This window comes from Cherax quadricarinatus, chromosome 28 (assembly GCF_038502225.1).
Source record: "Cherax quadricarinatus isolate ZL_2023a chromosome 28, ASM3850222v1, whole genome shotgun sequence".
Taxonomy (NCBI): Eukaryota; Metazoa; Arthropoda; class Malacostraca; order Decapoda; family Parastacidae; genus Cherax; species Cherax quadricarinatus.
In genome coordinates, this window is record NC_091319.1 from 25,946,111 (window position 1) to 25,972,981 (window position 26,871).

The window sequence follows — 26,871 nt, forward strand, 5'->3', positions numbered from 1 at the left end:
ATATTACGACCTGTAAGCAGGTCTCTCATTGTGAATCATATTACGACCTGTAAGCAGGTCTCTCATTGTGAATCATATTACGACCTGTAAGCAGGTCTCTCATTGTGAATCATATTACGACCTGCACACAGGTCAGTCATTGTGAACCATATTACGACCTACACACAGGTCAGTCATTGTGAACCATATTACGACCTACACACAGGTCAGTCATTGTGAATCATATTACGACCTGTTTACAGGTATGTCATTGTGAATCATATTACGACCTGCTTACAGGTATGTCATTGTGAATCATATTACGACCTGCTTATAGGTATGTCATTGTGAATCATATTACGACCTGCTTACAGGTATCACTGTGAATCATATTGTGGAATTCCAGGTAATGACAGGAGTATAAATTCATACTCTCTCTCTCTCCCCCCCCCCAACTCCCCCGTCCCATAATAACGTGGAGGTGCGTGATGTTATGATGGCTCAGTGTGTGCCAGAAGTGACCAGCACCAGGTCTCCCAGGTCAGTGTGTGCTAGAAGTAATCAGCACCAAGTCTCCCAGGTCAGTGTGTGTTAGAAGTGATCAGCACCAGGTCTCCCAGGTCACTGTGTTAGAAGTGACCAGCACCAGGTCTCCCAGGTGTTAGAAGTGACCAGCACCGGGTCTCCCAGGTCAGTGTGTGATAGAACTGACCAGCACCGGGTCTCCCAGGTCAGTGTGTGCTACAAGTGACCAGCACCAGGTCTCCCAGGTGAATGTGTGTTAGAAGCGACCAGCACCAGGTCTCCCAGGTGTGTGTTAGAAGCGACCAGCACCAGGTCTCCCAGGTGTGTGTTAGAAGCGACCAGCACCAGGTCTCCCAGGTGTGTGTTAGAAGCGACCAGCACCAGGTCTCCCAGGTGTGTGTTAGAAGTGACCAGCACCAGGTCTCCCAGGTGAATGTGTGTTAGAAGCGACCAGCACCAGGTCTCCCAGGTGTGTGTTAGAAGCGACCAGCACCAGGTCTCCCAGGTGTGTGTTAGAAGCGACCAGCACCAGGTCTCCCAGGTCAGTGTGTGTTAGAAGTGACCACCACCAGGTCACCCAGGTCAGTGTGTTAGAAGCGACCAGCACCAGGTCTCCCAGGTCAGTGCGTGTTAGAAGTGACCAGCACCAGGTCTCCCAGTTCGGTGTGTGACAGGAGTGACCAGCACCAGGTCTCCCAGGTCAGTGTGTTAGAAGCGACCAGCACCAGGTCTCCCATGTCAGTGTGTGACAGAAGCGACCAGCACCAGGTCTCCCAGGTCAGTGTGTGACAGAAGCGCCCAGCACCAGGTCTCCCAGGTCAGTGTGTGACAGAAGTGACCAGCACCAGGTCTCCCAGGTCAGTGTGTGACAGAAGTGACCAGCACCAGGTCTCCCAGGTCAGTGTGTGGCAGAAATGACCAGCACCAGATCTCCCAGGTCAGTGTGTGACAGAAGTGACCAACACCAGGTCAGTGTGTGACAGAAGTGACAAGTACTAGATCTCCCAGGTCAGTGTGTGACAGAAGTGACCAACACCAGGTCTCCCAGGTCAGTGTGTGACAGAAGCGACCAGCACCAGGTCTCCCAGGTCAGTGTGTGACAGAAGTGACCAGCACCAGGTCTCCCAGGTCAGTGTGTGACAGAAGTGACCAGCACCAGGTCTCCCAGGTCAGTGTGTGACTATAACGAGGTTATTTGGTAGGTGCTGCAAGCGGGTGGTTAATGATAAACTTCGGAGGCTTCTTACTTTATTGTTAATGTCGTAGTGGGTACACAGGCTTGTGTGTTTGTGCCCATGGCCGGGGCAGGGCCATCCCACGAGAGAGAGCTGGGAGGCCTTGTATCTTGCTGCTAGGCCGCTGTGTGAGTGAGGGTGAGGCAAGTCTGGGCATACTGAAGTGGTAAGCCCTCTAGGTGGCAGCACCAGCATGGCGCGAAATATGAACTAAACTGGCAGACAGCAGGGGCTGTCTGCGCAGACAGTACAGGCTGTCTACATACGCTCGGCCACCTACCGCGCGTCGTCCCGACGCGACAATACTGGTAGTAAAAGAAACTCGGTCTCTCTCTCGTAGGAACAGGGCACAGAACACAAAATAACAACATATATATACATATGAACATGGAAAAAAACACTTCCTACAGGGAGGGAAGAAAAAAACATGTGGGGTGTGCTAAACATCGTGGTCATAGGCAATGAGCGTCGAAGGGCATCACTGCACGCCTTCCTGCATCTGGACAGATACTGCAACACAGGAGACATCGCTGCGGCTGAGCTGTGACGTAACAGGTTACGGTCTCCTCTGGAACGGTGAAGCAGACATCGTAGGAGTCGTCGACAAAACTCGGCAACTGGGCAGGACTTCTGGCAAGCGACTCAGGAGGACACTTCTCGACTGGTACTGTCGCTGGACTGTCACTGCCGGCGAGCGTGGAGCGAGTTGTAGCAGAGACGACTGGGCGAAACATCTGGGAGTCGTAACATCATACACCAAACTGCAGTGAGAGAGCTAGCAGTCAAAGTGACATCATCTTTGTGCAGGCTGCTCACTGAAGCTTGTGACACGAGGCTGACACAGCGCCTGCCGACAGGCCTAACTGCGGCTTGGCGAGTATCATCTCTCGACAGTTGGAGTTATAGCAGAGGTTAGCCTAAGCGTCCCCAGACTTGTTTCTCTACATATAACTGCACTCTGACGGTCTGGAGGTGAAGTGAAACAAATCTCGATGGGAATCGTAGCAGGTACGATTCTGCAGAACAACACGAGGGATGAGCATAAAAGCTTTCTGTACAAGGGGGCTCGGTCAGTTGGAGCTGTCTTGACATCAGCTGTCAAACGTACTGGTCACACGGGTGACTTAGCACAGTGGTGCTACTCAGGTCTGGCTCAGACCTCACTGGACACACGGAAACTTTCCACACCCGCGGTACACTAACATGTGAGAACACTGAGAGGAATTAATTAACACGACATATATCTTCTCTCGATCTTCTCGACAATACTGAAATAATTACTGAACACTCGATGGTGACATCATGTGATGTCAGGCGTGATGACGTCAGCAGACATCTCGAGGTGACGTCAGCAGACATCGTGACGTCATGAAGTCGGGCAGCATCGTGGGTGACGTCAATGTGACGCGGGCAGCAGACCACAGCATGAGGCCTGGGACATCTGGTAACTCACGTGGCTGGTAGATCCACGTGACATCGCCACACCCACGTGGCATCGTGATCCACGTGGTGTCGTGATCTACGTGGCATGCTGGTCCACGTAGCTTCGAGTGGCCTCGGGCACTCGGATACACAGCTCTGGCAATGAATTCACATGGAAAACAGCAGAAAACACAGCAGAGGGAGTGGGCAGTGGTGAGTGGTGTATGGTAGACAGGTGAGTGTGAGTAGGGCAAGCATGGGCAAGGTGAGGAACAGCCACTTCCTCTCCTCTCCTCCCCCACCCACAAATACGTAGAGAGCTCACACTGGACGCAGAAATCACCACAAAACTCACCTCTGGCTTGCTGAAACGGCTGTGCTGAGCTGAACAACAACAGCAACATACAAGTGACGCTGAACACGTGACTTGAGAAACAGCGTGGGACACTGTAGTGTGGAGTCACTGGGACGCCACTCACAATTCTCGAAGAAATTCGGCAAATTTCGACTAGATCCTGCTTGTACCTGTGTCTGGGTACTCAAACGTGCAGACACGACATCAGGATAACTTGTTGAGAGATGGATGCTTCTTGTGTAGGGTGATGAAGTGAAGATGACTTCATCCCTCTTCCTTCCTCGCTTTGGGCAAACACACTGCTGCGACCACCGCTGGTACCAATTATAACGAGGTTATTTGGTATTCTTTTAGCGGGGAGTTAATGATACGTCTTCGGAGGCTTCTTCGTTTATTCTTAAGTAGTGGTGGGTACACAGGCTTGTGTTGTGCCCATGGCCCGGGAGGGCCATGCCCACGAGAGAGCTGGGAGTACTTGTGTCTTCCTGCTAGGCCGCTGTGAGAGAGAGTGAGGCAGGTCTGGGCATACTGAAGTGGCAAGGCCTCTAGGCGGCAGCACCAGCATGGCGCGAAATATGAACTAAGCTGGCAGACAGCAGAGGCTGTCTGCGCAGACAGGTGTTCCCTGTGATCGTATTTGCTTGAACCTCCTCTTTTTTGCAATATCACAAGCTTCTGTTGTGCTCACTGCAACACAAAAGGCCTAGAGGTATGATTCAACTCCACCCCCCCCATGGTTGTTTTGCATCTTTTATCGCTTGTTTGCTATATCTGCATAATATATATATATATATATATATATATATATATATATATATATATATATATATATATATATATATATATATATATATATGTCGTGCCGAATATGTAAAACTGGTCAATTAGCAAGAACTCATTTAAAATTAAGTCCTTTCCGAAATTTTCTCTTATACGTTTAAAGATACATTTTTTTCATTAATGTTAATGTAAAAATTTTGAATTTTGCACCAAAAGAATCTTAGAAAACTTACCTAACCTTATTATAACAAGAACAATTTATTTTAGCCTAACCCAACTAAATATATTTTAGATTTGTTTACAATAATTTAATACTAAACAAACACAATGAAATATATTTTTTTCGTTAGGTTCAGAATGATTTTGGAGAAATTATTGCATACACAAATTTTCACTTGTCCTATATGGCAAGATGAGCGTTGCTATTTAAGCCAAGATCGCAAGTTCTGCCTATACGGCACGACATATATATATATATTATTGTAACCACGAACAAGTGATATTAAACAATATCAACAATGCGACTAGCCGAGGATTCGAACCCATGTAGTTTTGGCCCACCTCATGGTGAACGTAAATCACACATGGCGCTATAACCCACGGGATCACGCAATCCTACAAGAATGACGCACCCAGCAGAGCTAGGTGTTTTACCATCATCCAAGGACATACGGTGGTGTGATTGCCTTTGAGCTCATTTCATTTTACTCACTGTTTGGTGTACTAGCCTCACGAGCAGCGTATGTATATTATTGTAACCACTAACGAGTGGTCATAATAATAACACTGCGACTAGCCAAGGAATCGAACCCATGTCATTTTGGCCCACCTCATGGTGAGCTAAAATCACAGATGATGCTCTAACCCATGGGATCACGCACCTAGCTCTGCTGGGTGCGTCATTCCTATAGGACTGCGTGGTCCCGTGGGTTATACCGCCATGTGTGATTTTCGCTCACCATGAGGAGGGCCAAAATTATATAACATTAATATAAATGAACAAAATATATCTTAAAACGTATAAGAGAATATTTTAGGAAGGACTTAATTTTAAATGAGTTCTTGATAACTGACCAATTTTACCTATTCAGTACGACATGCTCTCTCTCTCTCTCTCTCTCTCTCTCTATATATATATATATATATATATATATATATATATATATATATATATATATATATATATATATATATTTCAGCTTTTAAAAACTGTCTCCCCTTCCCATGATTTTGTGCTCCTCGTCACTACACTGTTTCTCCCCTCACATGCTACATACCTAACGTGCCTTCTCTCTTGCTCTCCCCGGCACGCGAGGATGCTCACTCCTGACACTGCTCTCATATAGCACACCTGTAGTGCTACACCTGTGAGGCGTGTACATAACGGGGTACACCTGTGAGGCGTGTACATAACGGGGTACACCTGTGCTGGTACACCTGTGAGGTGTGTATATAACGGGTACACCTGTGAGGCGTGTACATAACGGAGTACAACTGTAGTTGTACATGTATATAGCTAGATGTACGTTGGCCGCTGCACGATTTGAGAAATGTATCCCTGTATCTCGTAAGCCCAGCTTCCTCTACCTCAGTGCACACAAAAGGAATAGTGTAGAGTGGTGATAAAAATCTAACACGGCCAAATATAAACAATATACACGTGTGTGTATCTTTATTCATATGTATCTATGAGTCCATGTATGAGGGTAAGTACGTATGAAAACTTGTAAATATTTTATGTATGTGTGGATGTACATGTGATTTTTTTGTATATATACATGTTCACACGTATACGTATGCATATATGTATGTATATGTACGTGTGCATATGCAACATGTTTGTATGTGTACATATGAACAATGTGTGGGTTTATATATACGTGTACATGCATGCAGGCTCTTAATTATGCACGTGTTTTTGTACACTTGCATAAATATATATGTTTGTGTATATGTAAATGTGTGAGCACGCATACATGTGTGTGTACAAAGATATATGTATGCATGTATATACATATATGTATTTATGTACCTATGCATGTGTGCATACACATGCATAGATGTATCCGTCAGCACTGCCAATACTATGACCACCATTGTCTCAGAAGACCAAAAATAAGTTACAGTGTTCAGTTTTCCTGGGTTATCCCGTGACATGTGTGTGACCTCGTGACTATTAGGAGAAAACTGTGACTGTCATGTACCCAGAGAATATTTAACATTCGCCTGAGACTATTTAACAATTACTGACAAGCTTAGAAGCGGGTCGGTCTAACGTAGAGAACACTTTGGATTAATTTTGTCCTGTAAAGGTCCACTTTGCCCAGGTACTACACGCGTTACCCAGGGCAGTTAGAGACGTTACCCGGGGCAGTTAGAGACGTTACCCGTGGCAGTTAGAGACGTTACCCGGGGCAGTTAGAGACGTTACCCTGAGGCAGTAAGACAGAGACTGCAGGATGGGCTTCAGACACGTACTTTACCAAATACGTCACTGTATAACAGCCAATCACTCCATTTAAGAACCCCCGACTAATATGACCCTTACGGGTTTAACGCTTACCCGTGACTACAACAGCATTACTTTGGTGAAATGAAATCTTGTAATAAAAAAACTGAAAGGCGTTTTTAATATTAATCAGAAAAAAAAGGGCCACAGCAGGATTCGAACCTATCCACTCTGCATCAAAGTACTTAAGCCATTCGGCTAAATTTCTGTGAACTGGCTGTGGCTTAAGTACTGAGTACTTTGATGCAGCGTATCTTACAACTAGGCTTTAAATAACACGTTGTTACAAGGGCCCCAATGAAAAATAAATTAATTAATACTTACGTTACCACATATGATAATTGTACTTATATGTACCTCTTCCTAAATATGCTTACGTGAAAGTATTAAAAGTTCCTTCTACACTAAAAAAAAAAAAAACGCGCATACATAAGTTTCGTTTAATATTTAATAAATGATTTGACAGTCCTGGTGACTGACAGTCAAACGATGACTGACTCATTATCGCCGCATTAAATGCATGACAGTCATACATTAGGTATTCTTTTAATGATTAAAACTTAAAGTTAAGACATTGATTTTCCAAGATTTCATGAAAGTTTTGCAATTATTAAATTACGTTACGAACAGTAATCACAATACATTACGTATTTTGAAGTCGGTGAAATGCATCCAGGTTGCCTATCCTGATTAAACAAATTCAAGAAACATAGTTTGAAAATTAATGCTCTGATTTATACTTTGTATAGTGAGATCTCTCGCTAGTTCAGTGGTTGCGGTAAGATAAGATAAGATAAGATTTCGTTCGGATTTTTAACCCCGGAGGGTTAGCCACCCAGGATAACCCAAGAAAGTCAGTGCGTCATCGAGGACTGTCTAACTTATTTCCATTGGGGTCCTTAATCTTGTCCCCCAGGATGCGACCCACACCAGTCGACTAACACCCAGGTACCTATTTGCTGCTAGGTGAACAGGACAACAGGTGTAAGGAAACGTGTCGAAATGTTTCCACCCGCCGGGAATCGAACCGGGGCCCTCCGTGTGTGAAGCGGGAGCTTTAGCCACCAGGCCACCGGGCCACTAGTCTGGTCGATAACATCATCTGGATCAACACTCGTAAGAACGTAACCTTCATCTGCCAACAACATGAAAAAATGGAGAAGTGCTGAGTTGCAGTACTTCTCAGTCGGTTTCTCGTTAGTGGATAGAGAGGTTTGCTTGATTGACTGGAGTACCCACAGGGTTGATTCTGGCATCAATATTACCTGAAGTATACTTGGAGGGTGTTCCGGGGGTCAACGCCCCCGTGGCCCGGTCCATGACCAGCTTTGGGTTGCAATGAGTGACAAGGTGACTAAATTTGTGACTATTTCAGGGTTGTTCTGAGGGCTGCGGTGGGTCCTTCTGCCTCATCTGTTAGTTTGGAAGACCAGCTAGTGAAAATAGATTTGGTTTGGGTCGGTTTAAAGATGTTATTAGTGTTAAAATGGCCGTTTCAGCTGAGGTTCGGGGCTGTTTGAGGGGTAAGAAGATAAAAACAGGCGAAAATGTGCGTTTTTCTTCGATTATCCATGGAGGTTTATCATCCAATAAGCGATTTCTAGGCCTATAGAGAAATTAAATCATAGGCTGATTATTAATAGCCACAAAGAAATAACCCATAAATCACGGCAGCAAGATGACATAACCCATAAATCACGGCAACAAGGTGACATAACCCATAAATCACGGCAACAAGATGACATAACCCATAAATCACGGCAACAAGGTGATATAGCCCATAACTGGAATATACAGAACCGACAAACTGTCAAGAAGTCAGAGCCTTAGATTTCGTTCGCATGTATTTCCCGGAAGCGACACTAAACATACCCAGAAATAAGGCAGGAGTCCCCATAACTGACAGTGGCTAGGGAAACATGCAATCCTCTACTCCCACTCAACTCTCTCACTTGCAATTTTCAATATTTCACCAGCACAATCAGCGGAAGTGGACATTAAATGACTTCATAAAAAAGAGAGACCAGAATGTAGGCCATTTGAAGCCTAATTTTTTAAAAAAGGCATTTTTTTCTAAGCAATTAGTGCTCCATTTGTAGGTTCGATTTGGTGACTAATAAAGAAAAGGTATCCGTCAGTCGCTGCGCAGGTATCCTTCAGTCGCTGTGCAGGTATCCTTCAGTCGCTGTGCAGGTATCCTTCAGTCTCGCGCGGTGTTCAAACGTAAACATAAATTTCTGAACTGAACACTGACAGACTTCATCAGTGATCAATGGTTTGATATATTTATTGCAGTAGTCTATGAGTAGTGTCCCTCAGAGTTTATATCTGCAAACTGTTTACCTCAAGTTGTAAACCTTTGATTTGAAACCTTGTAATGAATAAACCTCTGATGTATAAGCCTCTGATGTATAAACTTTTGATGTATAAACCTTTGACGTATAAACCTCTGATGTATAAGCCTCTGATGTACAAACCTCTGATGTACAAACCTCTGATGTATAAACCTCTGATGTATAAACCTCTGATGTATAAACCTCTGATGTATAAACCTTCTTAAGGTTTCTACGGAGATACTTCTTGTATAACTCACCTGACTCGAGCTTCATCTCCTGGTCACACTCCTGAACAAAGTTCTTCCTCTGTCCTACTAAAATGTTGTTATCAAGTAACCTGCGGTAATAGCAGGAAAAAAAAACCACTATTCAATCTACAGAAGACAGCCTTAGTTGGGAGTCGAAATAAGCAGCTGTTTCTCACGTTGGTGTCTGCAGGTGGGGTTATTTTCTTCTAACTGACAAGTGTTGAGCACACCTGCATGATACAACAACTGTTATCTTTTTAATGTCTTTTTATCCTTCTTCAGGACGTGATGGTCAACACTGAGACGAATCAGTTGGAGAATTAAGCAACACATGTATTGATTGATACGAAGGAACCGAAGTTCTCGATGACAACTGACAGTAGACGTTTCTCATGATTAGTGCCAGGAGTGGTAACAGTGCCAGGAGTGGTAACAGTGCCAGGAGTGGTAACAGTGCCAGGAGTGGTAACAGTGCTAGGAGTGGTAACAGTGCCAGGAGTGGTAACAGTGCCAGGAGTGGTAACAGTGCCAGGAGTGGTAACAGTGCCAGGAATGGTAACAGTGCCAGGAGTGGTAACAGTGCTAGGAGTGGAAACAGTGCCAGGAGTGGTAACAGTGCCAGGAATGGTAACAGTGCCATAAGCAAATGTGTCATCAACACATTACAATTGTATCGTCAGCAGCAGGCAAAACATCAACTATAGTTTCAGTAGTAACTACAACACTGTGACTACAGTAGCAGTAGTAGCAGCAGTAGTAGCAGTAGTAGCAGCAGTAGTAGCAGCAGCAACAGTAGCAGCAGCAGCAGAAGCAGCAGCAGCAAAAATAGTTAGAACGGTTGTTCTGATAACCTGAGTAAAAACATCTGTGAGGACGATAAGAACAAGTGACAGTATCAGCTTGAGTTACTAAATAAACTAATAAATTATACAGTGAAGTATCAGCTACAACAATCAAATCATTAACAGCAACAGTGCCACTGCTGCTTTTAACAGTGATAGTTCCAATAACCCCAGCAACAGTGACAGCCCCAACACTCCCAGCAACAGTGACAACCCGAACGCCCCACGGAAAGTGACAGCCTGAAAACCCCCCTAGCAACAGGGACAACCTCAACCCCCTCTATCAACAGTGTCATCTTCAACAGTCCCAGCAACAGTGACAGCCTAAACAGCCTTATCAACAGTGACAGCCTCAACAGCCTTAGCAACAGTGACAGCCTCAACAGCCTTAGCAACAGTGACAGCCTCAACAGCCTTAGCAACAGTGACAGCCTCAATAGTGAAAATTTTAGCAGAATGAACTTCCAGATGACAGATTTATTCTCCTCTATTTCAACTATCTTCGCTGAAGCTGACCAGGAGATGTGAGTATATTTTATATTTCTGTATGAGCATGCCTGTGCGTATAATTTCGTATTTAGGATTAAATGTTTGTAGCTACAGGAGCAAATCTAAGCCTGTATCCTGTAGTTGGCACTTTATCACACTGATGTTAAGTCTATTATGTGTGTGTGTGTGTGTGTGTGTGTGTGTGTGTGTGTGTGTGTGCTCATATACTTGTATTCACCCATTTGTGGTTGCTGGGGTTGATTATCAGTTTCTGGTGCCGCCTCTCAATTTGCCACTCTTCATATTCACTCCCTCTTAGCCTGGTGGGCCCCTAATGTACCTGCTCTTAAAGCTATGTATGGAGCCTACCTCCAATACTTCTTCACTAAGATCATTCCACCTCCCGACCACTCTGAGACTGAAAAAATACTTCCTAACATCCCTATGGCTCATCTGTGAATCTGACTTTCAGTAGTTTTCCAGAATTCTCGTTTCTCTCCTCTTAAACAGTCAATCCCTGTCTACCATATCAGCTTCCCTGAGTATTTTGTATGTTGTTAGCATACCTACCCCCATTCTGTCACTCAATGTCGTTAGGTCTAATTGCCTTAGCCTCCTCATAGCTCATGCCTCTCAGCTCAGAAACAAATCTTGCTGCATTCTTTTGTACTTTTTCCAGTTTCTTAAAATGCTTTTATTAGGTGTGGGTTCCATACTGGTGTTGCATACTCCAAGATGGGCTGACGAGCACTGAATGAAGAGGTTATCCTGCTTATGAGAGTCTCTGGCGATGTACTGTCTTCCTCCTTGAGTGAATTCTGCAGTTTCTGTCTCATAGTCTGTACCCCATTTCCGGACTTTTTGCTTCCTCCCCAATCTTTATGAGCTTGTATTTACAGGGGTTGAATTCAAGCAGCAACTCATCTGGCCACTCTTGCAATTTATCCAGAAATCTTTCCTACGAACATAGACTGAGGGCACTGAATCAGCATTCTCTGAAAAAGCGTAGAATTAGGGAATGATACGATTGAGGTATATAAATGGAAGACAGCTGGTGCTTTCGACCGGGTGTGGCACCAGGGCCTCTTAGCAAAACTTCAAGCACTGGGAATTGCAGGCTCTACGCTGTCTCCTCAGTGATTACCTTCATGGTAGATCTCTAAGGGTAGTTCTCAATGGAACGGAATCAGCAAGACATCCTATTGGGGCAAGTGTTCCACAAGGAAGCGTGCTGGGACCATTGTTAGGGAATGTCTACTTCAATGACCTTTTTCATCTCATCCCAGAATCCCATGCATATGCAGACGACTGTACACTGACATTCACTTATCCAAGAGAAGAAATGCCAGCTGCTCTAAGCTACATCAATCACCAGCTAAGAGCTATATCAGCTTGGGGAAATAGATGGCAAATAACATTTGCACCTGAGAAAACGCAAATAATGATGGTCTCTAGGCACCATGATGGTAATGCCGGCGCAGTAGTAGGGATGAATGGGAGGGTGTTGGCACCTGGGGAAGTAGTTGATATCCTTGGGGTGAAATTTGACTCCAAACTGACCATGAAGAACCATGTTGTAAATCTTGCAAACAAGGCAGCCAGGAAGCTTACAGCACTTCGCCGTATTATCGCATCTGCTTGACAGTAGGGGTTGCAAGATTCTGTACGAGGCACAAGTACGCTCACACCTTGAGTATGCTCAACTTTCTTGGTTTGCCTGCCCCCCCCCCCCCCCCTCTCATCTGCGACTGCTTGACAGAGTAGAGAACAGAGCAAGACATCTCATCTCTCGCCTGGACCCATCCTGGATAGATCTGTCATTTCAACAGAGCCTTCAACACAGGAAGGATGTGGGTGGCCTTACTGTTATGTACAAGGCCAATATCGTCAAAGTACCACACTTTGATCCACTTTGAGGACAACGTGAAACAAGCTTTTATGCCACAAGACGGGCAGAAAGCAGCAACTTCACTCTGGCTGTACACCTCTCCAGAACATCACTCCATCTGAGATCCTATATACCCAGGATGACTCGAGTATGGAACACATTCGTACAGCATAATGATGTCAACGAGATAAAGTCAGTTGATCAAATGAAAATGCTGGCCCACAGATGGCTCCAACTTCATCCTGTTCCCTACTTGTATGTCTCATGACAATAAAAATGCTTTCAAATGAGCTGATGTAGGTAACAGCTCTTAGCTTGCCAATAAAGTTAGGAATCCTTAACCTGTAAATAACTTGTCAATAAAGCTAGGGATCCTTAATCTTGTCAAGCCCTGTGTAAAAAAAAAAAAATATCCAACCAAGACAGGACTCGCAGCAATGGATTAAAGTTGAAAAAAAATATATTTAGAAAAGATATAGGAAAATACTGGTTTGGTAACAGAGTTGTGGATGAGTGGAACAAACTCCCGAGTAGCGTCAATGAAGCGAAAACTTTGGGTAGCTTTGAAAACAGGTCAGACAAGTTGGTTTATAAAAATACGCGAGCAAACACTGGGACACATTTCTTAGAAAACGTTTCTGTCCTGGGACCTTGATCACTTCTAACATACAGAGGTTGAAAGACAGTATATATAAGCGGAGAGTGAGGTGTGAGTGACGCATGGTGACCTGAAGGATGCCATGATGGGATGAGGACGGGTAGACGTCTTCATCCCAATATGGCATTCTTCTTGGGTCTCCTCAGTTTCACTTTATTTTCTAGCTATGTACTCCATCTCGTATTGTGCCCAAATGGTACACAGCATCGACAAGATGAAGAGTTAGACACATGTGCAACATCTGGGTACCTTTATTTGTAGACGTTTCGCCAACCACTGGCTATTAATTAATAATACAAATTCAGGGACATAATGAAAAGACTGTAGAACTACATACAAAAGACGAGGTAATCAGTCCCTCAGCCTTGTAGTTGGTGATGAGCACCGTAGTCTTGAAGAATCTGAAGCACAGGCAGGTAAGGTTAGGTAAGGTTAGGTAAGGTTCGTCAGGAAACAGGACAAGTGTTTCCTGACGCGGGTCTTTGTCAGATGATGACCAGTCGTTGGAGCTTTTGGTCATCTGACCGAGGCCTTCCACTGGCTCACAAGTTCACCCTTTAAAAATTATGGTCATAGTTATAACCATTTTTGCGCAGAATTTTGAACAGGCAGAAAGATTGCTTATATAATACTGGCATCAGATGAGGAATGTTCAGCAGACGAAGGTAGGTAGGTAGGATTTCCAAATGGAAGCAGGTCATACCCAAGAGATAGACGAGTATTGAGCAAGAAGACTGCAGTAATACTGGCCCATCATCTTGTCGGTATTATATACCATTCATGTACAACTTACCAGACACAGCAACATCAAAACTACAAAAGCTACGTCTTCAAGGGTGATGAACTGATTACATCGCTTTTATATCTCTACTGATTCAATTGCCTCTTCTGTACTGGCTACGGTGTAGGCGAAACATTTCGGAATAAAGATACCTAACTGTTACACATGTCTCTTACCTATCAACCTGGCGGTATTGAATATCATTATCACATTCACAATGCCCAATATGTCCCCATACCACCTTCGCCAGTCTATCGAACTCAACACCAGTCCTATGTTATGCCCGAAATGCCTAGCCATGCTAAGCGTTCTAGTGGTACACTCTGTAATCACAATTTTACTACATGTAAACCAAACAATAACCAAATTTCTGTAAACTCAGCATTGTAATCCTTATAGAGAATAAACTTTGAATTTGAATTGAATTGAACACCAGTCCTATTAGGTACCAGGATGACTTCAAAAGATGTCACTAGCTTGGTTTTACTTTACATGTGGATAGCTAGCAACAGAACAGTTGATAGTTTATTCTAATCCAACAATTTTTTTTTAATTGTTCTGAGATCGAGTCATATACCTCTATTATTTGGTATTCATACCCCCCTAAGGAGTATGGATACCCCCGGTTAAGAACTCCTGTCATCGTGGTCCTACTGTCTCTCCCGTCCCTCGTATTCATTGCACTGAAAGGAAATCAGATTCTCGCATTCTGACAGACTTAATTGCATCGTAAATATCAACTTCAATGAGACGTAAGAGCATGTCTTCCCACACTAGCTGTTCCTGCTCACTTAGCGTAAGTTATATATAGAATCACTAAAAAATAGCACTTAGAAGAGGAACTTTATGACGATGTTTCGCTCCGGCATAGACTAATGGTAAGTCACAACTGTAACGAGAAAAGTGGGGAAGGCCTACAGTCTTTGGGCCTTCTCTACTGTTCTAGCCTCAGTTGTGACTTGAGAATGGTTCAGGAAGGACTGAAACTTCGTTATAAGATTCCTCTCTCATGTGAGGGTTTTTGGTGAATTGTTCCAGCCACGATGTTTTGACTATTCTCTAGCAACACAGAAGTTAGTCGAGTGTTGTGAGTGGCACTCTAGGCATGCCAGTTAAAGCAAGGCTGTAAACTGAAATAAGTTAAGGTAGCTGATCTTGGCCTGTAAATTCAACTGTGTAAAAAAATCTAATTTTAGAGCCGTTTGTTTACATTGTGAAAGTGACAAGTACAGAGCAAGAGTCCATTTTCTGTGACTAACGAGACTGTGCAAGGTGTTGGCAGCCAAGGTGAGTCGTCGCAACCCAGGCTGGTGCTCTCACGTGGCCTCACGCTATTTTAAAGCAGAGTTGTGGTGCAGTTTTTGACCCATAATACCCTAAGAAAGGGCAGAACGTGCCCACCGCCATGTTCAACGGATTCTGAAAGAATTCTAACATGCCTACTCTCTTTTCAACTTTCAAAAATCTAAATTGAGTAAAGTATAATTATGTAAAATCAACTCTTAATTCTTTGCATTAATAACTATACATATTTTCATGCGTAAAACAATATTTAAACCACTACATTACTCTGGCTGGTTGAGTTTAAAGACTATCGGCTACACAAGGGTCATTAAATCTGCACTTAACCTACTCACCACCAATCAAAAAATACCTTAATCCCCATGACAGAGATTAAAGTTAACTCTCAGTATATATACAATGAGAGACATGCACTTCTCCTACAGTACTTATATTTATTACTGATAAAACTGAAAGCTGTTGCAAAAAAAGAAAACACTTCTGAAGTTATCGTTGGTAAAAATATTCGGGATATGGTAGTCTCGCTCTGTAGCGTAATTTTTGAGTTAATTCTAAATGTCTTGTTTATCATATAAAAAATTATAAAATAGATCTGACTAGTGTTTAAACAGAGTAATGTTTTAAATTATCTATTCAAAGAGTATGTGAACAGGAAGACTATTCAATAACCCATAGGATTAATAACCCAGGATAAACCAAGAAAATCAAGCAGTGTGGCTTACTTCCAGTGGAAGTTCTTAGGAGTCGTATCCTCCGGGAGAACTTATGGGTACCTAATTTACTGATAGGTGAACAAGAGCAGCAAGTGTAAGGAGACTTGTCTAAACGCCCCCAACTCACCCTGGGTTGACCCCGGGTCCTTCATATTTACTATTATTGAAGGAAAAAAATGTTTGAACTACAACGTCCATTAAACTAACTAACGTCAAGTTATAAACTTTGCATCAGTCTATATCCCTCAAGAAGGTCACAAAAATTTATCAACCATTTTCATTTATAATAATGCTGGCGCTACTTCTGCGTCCGCAGCCACCACTGGTGGTGGTAGGGATTATACAGCCCCTGTGAGGGGGGGATGTAGGGATTATACAGCCCCTGTGAGGGGGGATGTAGGGATTATACAGCCCCTGTGAGGGGGGGATGTAGGGATTATACAGCCCCTGTGAGGGGGGATGTAGGGATTATACAGCCCCTGTGAGGGGGGGGGGATGTAGGGATTATACAGCCCGTGAGGGGGGGATGTAGGGATTATACAGCCCCTGTGAGGGGGGGATGTAGGGATTATACAGCCCCTGTGAGGGGGGATGTAGGGATTATACAGCCCCTGTGAGGGGGAGGATGTAGGGATTATACAGCCCCTGTGAGGGGGGGATGTAGGGATTATACAGCCCCTGTGAGAGGGGGATGTAGGGATTATACAGCCCCTGTGAGGGGAAGATGTAGGGATTATACAGCCCCTGTGAGGGGGGATGTAGGGATTATACAGCCCCTGTGAGGGGGGATGTAGGGATTATACAGCCCCTGTGAGGGGGGATGTAGGGATTATACAGCCCCTGTGAGGGGGGATGTAGGGATTATACAGCCCCTGTGAGGGGGGATGTAGGGATTATACAGCCCCTGTGAGGGGGGGAAGTAGGGATTATACAGCCCCTGTGAGGGGGGGAAGTAGGGATTATACAGCCCCTGTGAGGGGGGGGAAGTAGGGATTATACAGCCCCTGTCAGGGGGGGATGTAGGGATTATACAGCCCCTGTGAGGGGGGATGTAGGGATTATACAGCCCCTGTGAGGGGGGATGTCTGGCTTATACAGCCCCTGTGAGGGGGGGATGTAGGGATTATACAGCTCCTGTGAGGGGGGGATGTAGGGATTGAGGGGGGGATGTAGGGATTGTACAGCCCCTGGGAGGGGGGGAGGTAGGGATTGTACAGCCCCTGTGAGGGGGGATGTAGGGATTATACAGCCCCTGTGAGGGGGGGATGTAGGGATTATACAGTCCGTGTGAGGGGGGATGTAGGGATTATACAGCCCCTGTGAGGGGGAGGATGTAGGGATTATACAGCCCCTGTGAAGGGGGGGATGTAGGGATTATACAGCCCCTGTGAGGGGGGATGTAGGGATTATACAGCCCCTGTGAGGGGGGGGATGTAGGGATTATACAGCCCCTGTGAGGGGGGGGATGGAAAGCATTTAGGCTCAGTTCAGGGAACCGGAGCACAGATCCAATATCCTATATCAAGAACCCCTCACCAGCGTTAAGGAACCTCTCTTGAAGGGTCTACTACTACTACTACTAGTAGCCGTAGTAGTAGTAGTAACAGTAGTAGAATCCCTTCTCCCACCAACTACCGTATGGTCTTTAGGCCTTTACTATTTCTCTCCCCAGTTCTGTCTTGACAATGGTCCAGGACGCGGGTTTTGCGTGAATTATTGCATGTTATTCTAAGCCCTTTAAGAGAGACTTTGACTCTCTCTCTCTCTCTCTCTCTCTCTCTCTCTCTCTCTCTCTCTCTCTCTCTCTCTCTCCATGTTGATGACTGGACATGTCGTGTCTAACTTTATTCTTACAACTACACAGTCAGGAAAAAGATAAAACTAAGTGACCATAAACAGGAAGTCACTTAGGCATTACAAGAATAAAAAATCCTGAGTATTCGCAACCATAATAATTTTATCAGAATAAATGACAGAAATTAAAATAATTATAAATAATTATTTATAATAATTATAACAGCACATATATACTGCATATTAATAATACATATAAACAATACATTTAATTATTAAATATCACAATTATTACATTGTGTGTACACTGAGAGCAACAGCAGTACATGTACACTGAGAGCAACAGCAGTACATGTACACTGAGAGCAATACCAGTACATGTACACTGAGAGCAACAGCAGTACATGTACACTGAGAGCAACAGCAGTACATGTACACTGAGAGCAACAGAGAGTACACTGAGAGCAACAGCAGTACATGTACACTGAGAGCAACAGCAGTACATGTACACTGAGAGCAACAGCAGTACATGTACACTGAGAGCAACAGCAGTACATGCACACTGAGAGCAACAGCAGTACATGTACACTGAGAGCAACAGCAGTACATGTACACTGAGAGCAACAGCAGTACATGTACACTGAGAGCAGCAGCAGTACATGTACACCGAGAGCAGCAGCAGTACATGTACACTGAGAGCAACAGCAGTACATGTACACTGAGAGCAGCAGCAGTATATGTACACTGAGAGCAGCAGCAGTACATGTACACTGAGAGCAACAGCAGTACATGTACACTGAGAGCAGCAGCAGTATATGTACACTGAGAGCAGCAGCAGCAGTACATGTACACTGAGAGCAGCAGCAGTACATGTACACTGAGAGCAGCAGCAGCAGTACGTGTACACTGAGAGCAACAGCAGTACATGTACACTGAGAGCAGCAGCAGCAGTACATGTACACTGAGAGCAACAGCAGTACATGTACACTGAGAGCAACAGCAGTACATGTACACTGAGAGCAGCAGCAGTACATGTACACTGAGAGCAACAGCAGTACATGTACACTGAGAGCAACAGCAGTACATGTACACTGAGAGCAACAGCAGTACATGTACACTGAGAACAACAGCAGTATATGTACACTGAGAGCAACAGCAGTACATGTACACTGAGAGCAACAGCAATATATGTACACTGAGAGCAACAGCAGTACATGTACACTGAGAGCAACAGCAGTACATGTACACTGAGAGCAACAGCAGTATATGTACACTGAGAGCAACAGCAGTATATGTACACTGAGAGCAACAGCAGTACATGTACATTGAGAGCAGCAGCAGTATATGTACACTGAGAGCAACAGCAGTACATGTACACTGAGAGCAACAGCAGTACATGTACACTGAGAGCAGCAGCAGTATATGTACACTGAGAGCAACAGCATTACATGTACACTGAGAGCAGCAGCAGTACATGCACACTGAGAGCAACAGCAGTACATGTACACTGAGAGCAGCAGCAGTATATGTACACAGAGCAACAGCATTACATGTACACTGAGAGCAGCAGCAGTACATGTACACTGAGAGCAACAGCAGTACATGTACACTGAGAGCAGCAGCAGTATATGTACACTGAGAGCAACAGCAGTACATGTACACTGAGAGCAACAGCAGTATATGCACACTGAGAGCAACAGCAGTACATGTACACTGAGAGCAGCAGCAGTATATGTACACTGAGAGCAACAGCAGTACATGTACACAGAGCAGCAGCAGTATATGCACACTGAGAGCAACAGCAGTACATGCACACTGAGAGCAGCAGCAGTATATGTACACTGAGAGCAACAGCAGTACATGTACACTGAGAGCAACAGCAGTATATGTACACTGAGAGCAACAGCATTACATGTACACTGAGAGCAGCAGCAGTATATGCACACTGAGAGCAGCAGCAGTACATGCACACTGAGAGCAGCAGCAGTATATGTACACTGAGAGCAGCAGCAGTATATGTACACTGAGAGCAACAGCAGTACATGTACACTGAGAGCAACAGCAGTACATGTACACTGAGAGCAGCAGCAGTATATGTACACTGAGAGCAACAGCATTACATGTACACTGAGAGCAGCAGCAGTACATGTACACTGAGAGCAACAGCAGTACATGTACACTGAGAGCAACAGCAGTACATGTACACTGAGAGCAACAGCAGTATATGCACACTGAGAGCAACAGCAGTACATGCACACTGAGAGCAGCAGCAGTACATGTACACTGAGAGCAGCAGCAGCACTACATGTACACTGAGAGCAACAGCAGTACATGTACACTGAGAGCAACAGCAGTACATGTACACTGAGAGCAACAGCAGTACATGTACACTGAGAGCAACAGCAGTACATGTACACTGAGAGCAACAGCAGTACATGTACACTGAGAGCAACAGCAGTACATGTACACTGAGAGCAACAGCAGTACATGTACACTGAGAGCAGCAGCAGTACATGTACATGTACATGCACACTGAGAGCAACAGCAGCAGTACACTGAGAGCAGCATGTACACTGAGAGCAACAGCAGTACATGTACACTGAACAGCAGAAGTACATGTACACTGAGAGCAAAGCAGTACATGCACACTAGCATGTACACTGAGAGCAACAGCAGTATATGTACACTGAGAGCAACAGCAGTACATGTACACTGAGAGCAACAGCAGTACATGCACACTGAGAGCAGCAGCAGTACATGTACACTGAGAGCAGCAGAAGTACATGTACACTGAGAGCAACAGCAGTACATGTACACTGAGAGCAACAGCAGTACATGTACACTGAGAGCAACAGCAGTACATGTACACTGAGAGCAGCAGCAGTACATGTACACTGAGAGCAACAGCAGTACATGTACACTGAGAGCAACAGCAGTACATGTACACTGAGAGCAACAGCAGTACATGTACACTGAGAGCAACAGCAGTACATGTACACTGAGAGCAACAGCAGTACATGTACACTGAGAGCAACAGCAGTACATGTACACTGAGAGCAACAACAGTACATGTACACTGAGAGCAACAGCAGTACATGTACACTGAGAGCAACAGCAGTACATGTACACTGAGAGCAACAGCAGTACATGTACAGGTTGAGAGATATACATCTCGTTATATAAGCACTCAAGAGTCTACTTAAATAATAATAAGTTTATTTTTGAGATTAAAGTATTTTCTACAAGTGTTGCGCAGCAGACATGCAGCCTTAATGACCCTCGTGTGTCGACACGCTTTAAACCCAATTAACCTATCTATTCCAATTACTACATTTACCTCTGCTTAGGAAATTCTCTTCCCCCTCTGTATGAATGTTTTCACCCTGACAGGATCCTCTTCTCCCTCTGTATGAATGTTTTCACTCAGGCAGGATCCTCTTCTCCCTCTGTATGAATGTTTTCACCCTGGCAGGATCATCTTCTCCCTCTGTATGAATGTTTTCACTCTGGCAGGATCCTCTTCTCCCTCTGTATGAATGTTTTCACCCTGACAGGATCCTCTTCTCCCTCTGTATGAATGTTTTCACCCTGGCAGGATCCTCTTCTCCCTCTGTATGAATGTTTTCACTCTGGCAGGATCCTCTTCTCCCTCTGTATGAATGTTTTCACCCTGACAGGATCCTCTTCTCCCTCTGTATGAATGTTTTCACCCTGGCAGGATCCTCTTCTCCCTCTGTATGAATGTTTTCACCCTGGCAGGATCCTCTTCTCCCTCTGTATGAATGTTTTCACCCTGACAGGATCCTCTTCTCCCTCTGTATGAATGTTTTCACCCTGACAGGATCCTCTTCTCCCTCTGTATGAATGTTTTCACTCTGGCAGGATCCTCTTCTCCCTCTGTATGAATGTTTTCACCCTGACAGGATCATCTTCTCCCTCTGTATGAATGTTTTCACCCTGGCAGGATCCTCTTCTCCCTCTGTATGAATGTTTTCACCCTGACAGGATCCTCTTCTCCCTCTGTATGAATGTTTTCACCCTGGCAGGATCATCTTCTCCCTCTGTATGAATGTTTTCACTCTGGCAGGATCCTCTTCTCCCTCTGTATGAATGTTTTCACCCTGGCAGGATCCTCTTCTCCCTCTGTATGAATGTTTTCACCCTGGCAGGATCATCTTCTCCCTCTGTATGAATGTTTTCACCCTGGCAGGATCCTCTTCTCCCTCTGTATGAATGTTTTCACCCTGGCAGGATCCTCTTCTCCCTCTGTATGAATGTTTTCACCCTGACAGGATCCTCTTCTCCCTCTGTATGAATGTTTTCACCCTGACAGGATCCTCTTCTCCCTCTGTATGAATGTTTTCACCCTGACAGGATCCTCTTCTCCCTCTGTATGAATGTTTTCACCCTGACAGGATCATCTTCTCCCTCTGTATGAATGTTTTCACCCTGACAGGATCATCTTCTCCCTCTGTATGAATGTTTTCACCCTGACAGGATCCTCTTCTCCCTCTGTATGAATGTTTTCACCCTGACAGGATCCTCTTCTCCCTCTGTATGAATGTTTTCACCCTGACAGGATCCTCTTCTCCCTCTGTATGAATGTTTTCACCCTGACAGGATCCTCTTCTCCCTCTGTATGAATGTTTTCACCCTGACAGGATCCTCTTCTCCCTCTGTATGAATGTTGTCATCCTGACAAGATCTCATTCTATATGAAAACGCTTAAAGGCTCCAAAGTTAACTACTAAGGTATCTAATTATAGACATGTTAGGATAACTTATTTAGAGAAACTGTTTGAAATTCCTTGTGATCATATATTATGATTGTAGACAATCTGGGTTTTGTAAGGAATAGATTTCTAGGGACAAAAGGGCGCTGAGGGAAGAGTTTTTGTACAACCTCTCACCACTGTTACATAATCTATGTATCCATCATGTGCTTCAAAGTGCCAAGTATCGTAGGTTAGGTAAGGTTTGCCAGGAAACAGGACAAGTGTTTCCTGACAAGTGTTATGACAAGTGTTTCCTTAGTCATATGATGACTCGCAGCTGTAGTTTTTGGTCATCTGGCTGAGGCCTTCCACTGGCTTACCGGTCCACCCCTTTAAAAATTATGGTTGTGATTATAACCATATCAATTATGATGTATCGTCGGTTCCGCCTTAAGTCAATACAATCGAATTATTTCTAAGAATGTACAATTTAAAGTTACTAATTAATACAAGCAAATCAAAATGTATGATAATTTATTAAAAAACTAGGAGAACTAATAATGTAGGTAATATTACCCACCAGTAGGAATACAAGTAATATACATATTTAGGTAATTATACACAAAGCAATTTCCTGGATAATTAGGAGATGTAAATGAGACTTAATGTGTTTATGGACAATTTAAATAATTTTGCTCAGCACTTTCAGCTCCTCCCACGTTCAGCACTTGCGAGTCTCGGTGTTGTTGAGTGAACAAATAACAAAAAGGCACAATACCGTGACTGGAACGATACACAAATAACCCGCACATAAAAGACAGAAGCTTACGACGACGTTTCGGTCCGACTTGGACCATTGACAAAGTCACACTAACAGAGGAGGAGCAGGACGGCTATATATAGGCAGGAAGAGGTGGAGGAAGTAGTAGTGGTAGTAGTAGTGGTAGTAGTAGTAGTAGTAGTAGTACAAGAATTGTATATAATACCGACAGGATGAAATGACACATGCACAACACCCGGGCATCCCCACCGTAGACGTTTCGCCATCCAGCCAGCCACTGGATGGCGAAACGTCCACAACAAAGACAACCAGACGCCGCACATGTGCCTAATTTCATCAGTAGATGTAGTAGAAGAAGAAGAGGTAGTAGTAGTGGTAGTGGTAGAAGTGGGAAATAAGGAAGACGAGCCAGTCAAATACAAAGGAAGGGGAGCACTGCAAGAGAGCTAGAAACCCACAGAGGGAGAGCAAGCGCACCGAGGTGCGTGAAAGGGGAAGTGGTGAAATAAAATAAAGAAGGAACAGAAACACGAGACAGGAGAGAGAAAGACAACCCAGAGGAGAAAAGGAGAGAGGAAAGGGGAAGAGGAAGAAGAAAAAGAAGAAGAAGAAAAAAATGAGGATTCAGGTTAAGTCACGGGTGTTCTGAAGTTTGGAGCATTTTACAATGTAGTGGGAGAGGAAGGCATCTACAGAGACGAAGCCAGGGCTAAGGTTCATACAAGGAAAGTTGTGTATAAGAGAGGATTCAACTAAACGGCGACTGTTCGAGTTGGAAGTAGGGAAGACAGTTTTAGCAGAAGACCAGTCAATAGGATGGCTATGATCTCTGACGTGACAGAAAAGAGCATTGTTAGTGTCGGCAAGCCTAACACTATTTTTGTGCTCCCTAAGTCTGTCAGAAAGAGATCGACCAGTTTCTCCAAAGTATTGAAGAGGACAGGAGGAGCAAGAAATAGAGTAGACACCAGGAACATCTGTAGAGGGAGGAGAGGTATGAACGAGATTAGTGCGAAGAGTGTTAGTCTGGCGGAAGGTAAGCTTGATGTCTAAGGGACGGAGAGAATTGTTGAGATTAGAAAGACCGGAAATGTAGGGAAGGCAGAGGATAGAAGAGTTCCCATGAGTAGAGAGTTTGGGAGAGAAGAAATTGCGTTTAGCACGTGAGAGGGCAGAGTCTATGAAATGGGAAGGGTAGCCAAGACGGGAGAACGAATTATAAAGAGTGGAAATTTCTGCTGGAAGGAACTGAGGATCACAGATGCGGAGGGCACGGAGAAAGAGGGAGATAAGAACACTTTTCTTGACAGGGGAAGCATGATAGGAAAAGTAGTGAATGTACATGCCACTGTGCATAGGTTTACGGTAAACGGAAAAGGAAAAACCCGTATCTGAGCGGTGGACATGGACATCAAGGAAAGGAAGTAAGGAATTAGATTCCCATTCAGCTTTAAACTTAATGGAAGGGGCAAGATTGTTAAGAGCTTCAAGAAAAGGTTGGAAGAGACTGGAGTCATGAGGCCACAGAGCAAAGATGTCATCCACATAGCGGAGCCAGAGTGAAGGTTGCACATCGAGGGTAGGAAGAAGAACAGTCTCGAAGTATTCCATGTAAAGATTAGCAAGGACAGGAGAGAGAGGAGAGCCCATAGCGACACCGAAGGTTTGGGAATAATATTTCCCTTGGAAGGAAAAGGAGTTAGAGTCCACACAGAGGCGGATCAGATCAAGAAAGACATCAGTGGGGATAGGGAGATGAAGAAACCCTTCATGGGCCTTCTCTCTAAGGAAATCAAGGACATCATCAAGAGGGACATTGGTGAAGAGGGACTCAACGTCAAGACTAAGCATCTTACAGGTTGGGAGAGAGCGAACCCGTTCAATGAAGTCTTGAGAGTGACGGAGGTGGGCAGGAGAAAAAGTACCAAGAAAGGGAGTGAGGGTTTTGGCCAGCCAAGAAGCAAGAGAATAAGAGACAGAACCTCTAGAGGATATGATAGGACGAAGAGGAATATCAGGTTTATGAGTTTTGGGAAGGCCATAGAAATAGGGAAGAGAGGGACAGATGACACGAAACCGTTGAACAAGGTCAAAGTCAGGAGGACAGAGGTCGGAGAGAGTCCTTAGTTTTTTTGTTGAAAGTTCTCTTGATGCGATCAAGAGGGTTGGAAACGAGAGGAGTGTAGGTGCGTGAGTCAGAGAGCAAGACATCAGCTTTACGGAGGTAATCCTCGCGATCAAGGATAACTACCGAATTACCTTTGTCAGAAGATAGTATGACAATGTTAGTGTTAGATTTAAGAGAAGAAAGGGCAAGTTGGTAACGGCGTGGAAGGTGGTGATTCTTGGAAAACAGACTAACAAGAGCAGGAAGGAGAGCACCACGAAAAGTGGACAAGTCAGGAAGATTACGGAAGCGAGATTGACGAAAGGAATCAAAAGAGCTAATCAGGGAAATACCAGCGCGAGGAGTAGGCGAAGTGGCAAAGGAAAGACCAAAACCAAGAAGTTCAAGCTCATACTGAGAGAGTGAGACAGAAGACAGATTAGTAACACAGTCAGTGAGGGAGAATTTAGACCAAGGGCTAGCTGAGATGAGACGTTGAAGTTTATTTTGTAGTTTGGAAGAATGAATTTGCGCATCCAGGCGAGCAGTGTCAAAGGCAATGGTAGAGAGAAGGTTACAGAGATCCTGTGGTAGAGCCGCAAAGAGAGCACGTTGACGTTGACGGATGTTCCTGGTGTCTACTCTATTTCTTGCTCCTCCTGTCCTCTTCAATACTTTGGAGAAACTGGTCGATCTCTTTCTGACAGACTTAGGGAGCACAAAAATAGTGTTAGGCTTGCCGACACTAACAATGCTCTTTTCTGTCACGTCAGAGATCATAGCCATCCTATTGACTGGTCTTCTGCTAAAACTGTCTTCCCTACTTCCAACTCGAACAGTCGCCGTTTAGTTGAATCCTCTCTTATACACAACTTTCCTTGTATGAACCTTAGCCCTGGCTTCGTCTCTGTAGATGCCTTCCTCTCCCACTACATTGTAAAATGCTCCAAACTTCAGAACACCCGTGACTTAACCTGAATCCTCATTTTTTTCTTCTTCTTCTTCTTTTTCTTCTTCCTCTTCCCCTTTCCTCTCTCCTTTTCTCCTCTGGGTTGTCTTTCTCTCTCCTGTCTCGTGTTTCTGTTCCTTCTTTATTTTATTTCACCACTTCCCCTTTCACGCACCTCGGTGCGCTTGCTCTCCCTCTGTGGGTTTCTAGCTCTCTTGCAGTGCTCCCCTTCCTTTGTATTTGACTGGCTCGTCTTCCTTATTTCCCACTTCTACCACTACCACTACTACTACCTCTTCTTCTTCTACTACATCTACTGATGAAATTAGGCACATGTGCGGCGTCTGGTTGTCTTTGTTGTGGACGTTTCGCCATCCAGTGGCTGGCTGGATGGCGAAACGTCTACGGTGGGGATGCCCGGGTGTTGTGCATGTGTCATTTCATCCTGTCGGTATTATATACA

At 44.5% G+C, this 26,871-nt stretch overlaps 1 protein-coding gene across 1 annotated transcript in view; it reads left to right on the forward strand.

Moving 5' to 3' along the window:
* The first annotated feature begins 1,644 nt into the window (after positions 1–1,644).
* LOC128693311 (uncharacterized) overlaps positions 1,645–26,871 on the forward strand; it is a 54,441-nt gene continuing 29,214 nt past the window's right edge. Inside the window, exons 1-2 of the mRNA XM_070089494.1 lie at positions 1,645–1,672; positions 9,672–10,755. Of these exons, the coding sequence (XP_069945595.1) occupies positions 10,688–10,755 (68 nt within the window). The 5' untranslated portion in view covers positions 1,645–1,672; positions 9,672–10,687. The remainder of the gene's footprint in view (positions 1,673–9,671; positions 10,756–26,871) is intronic.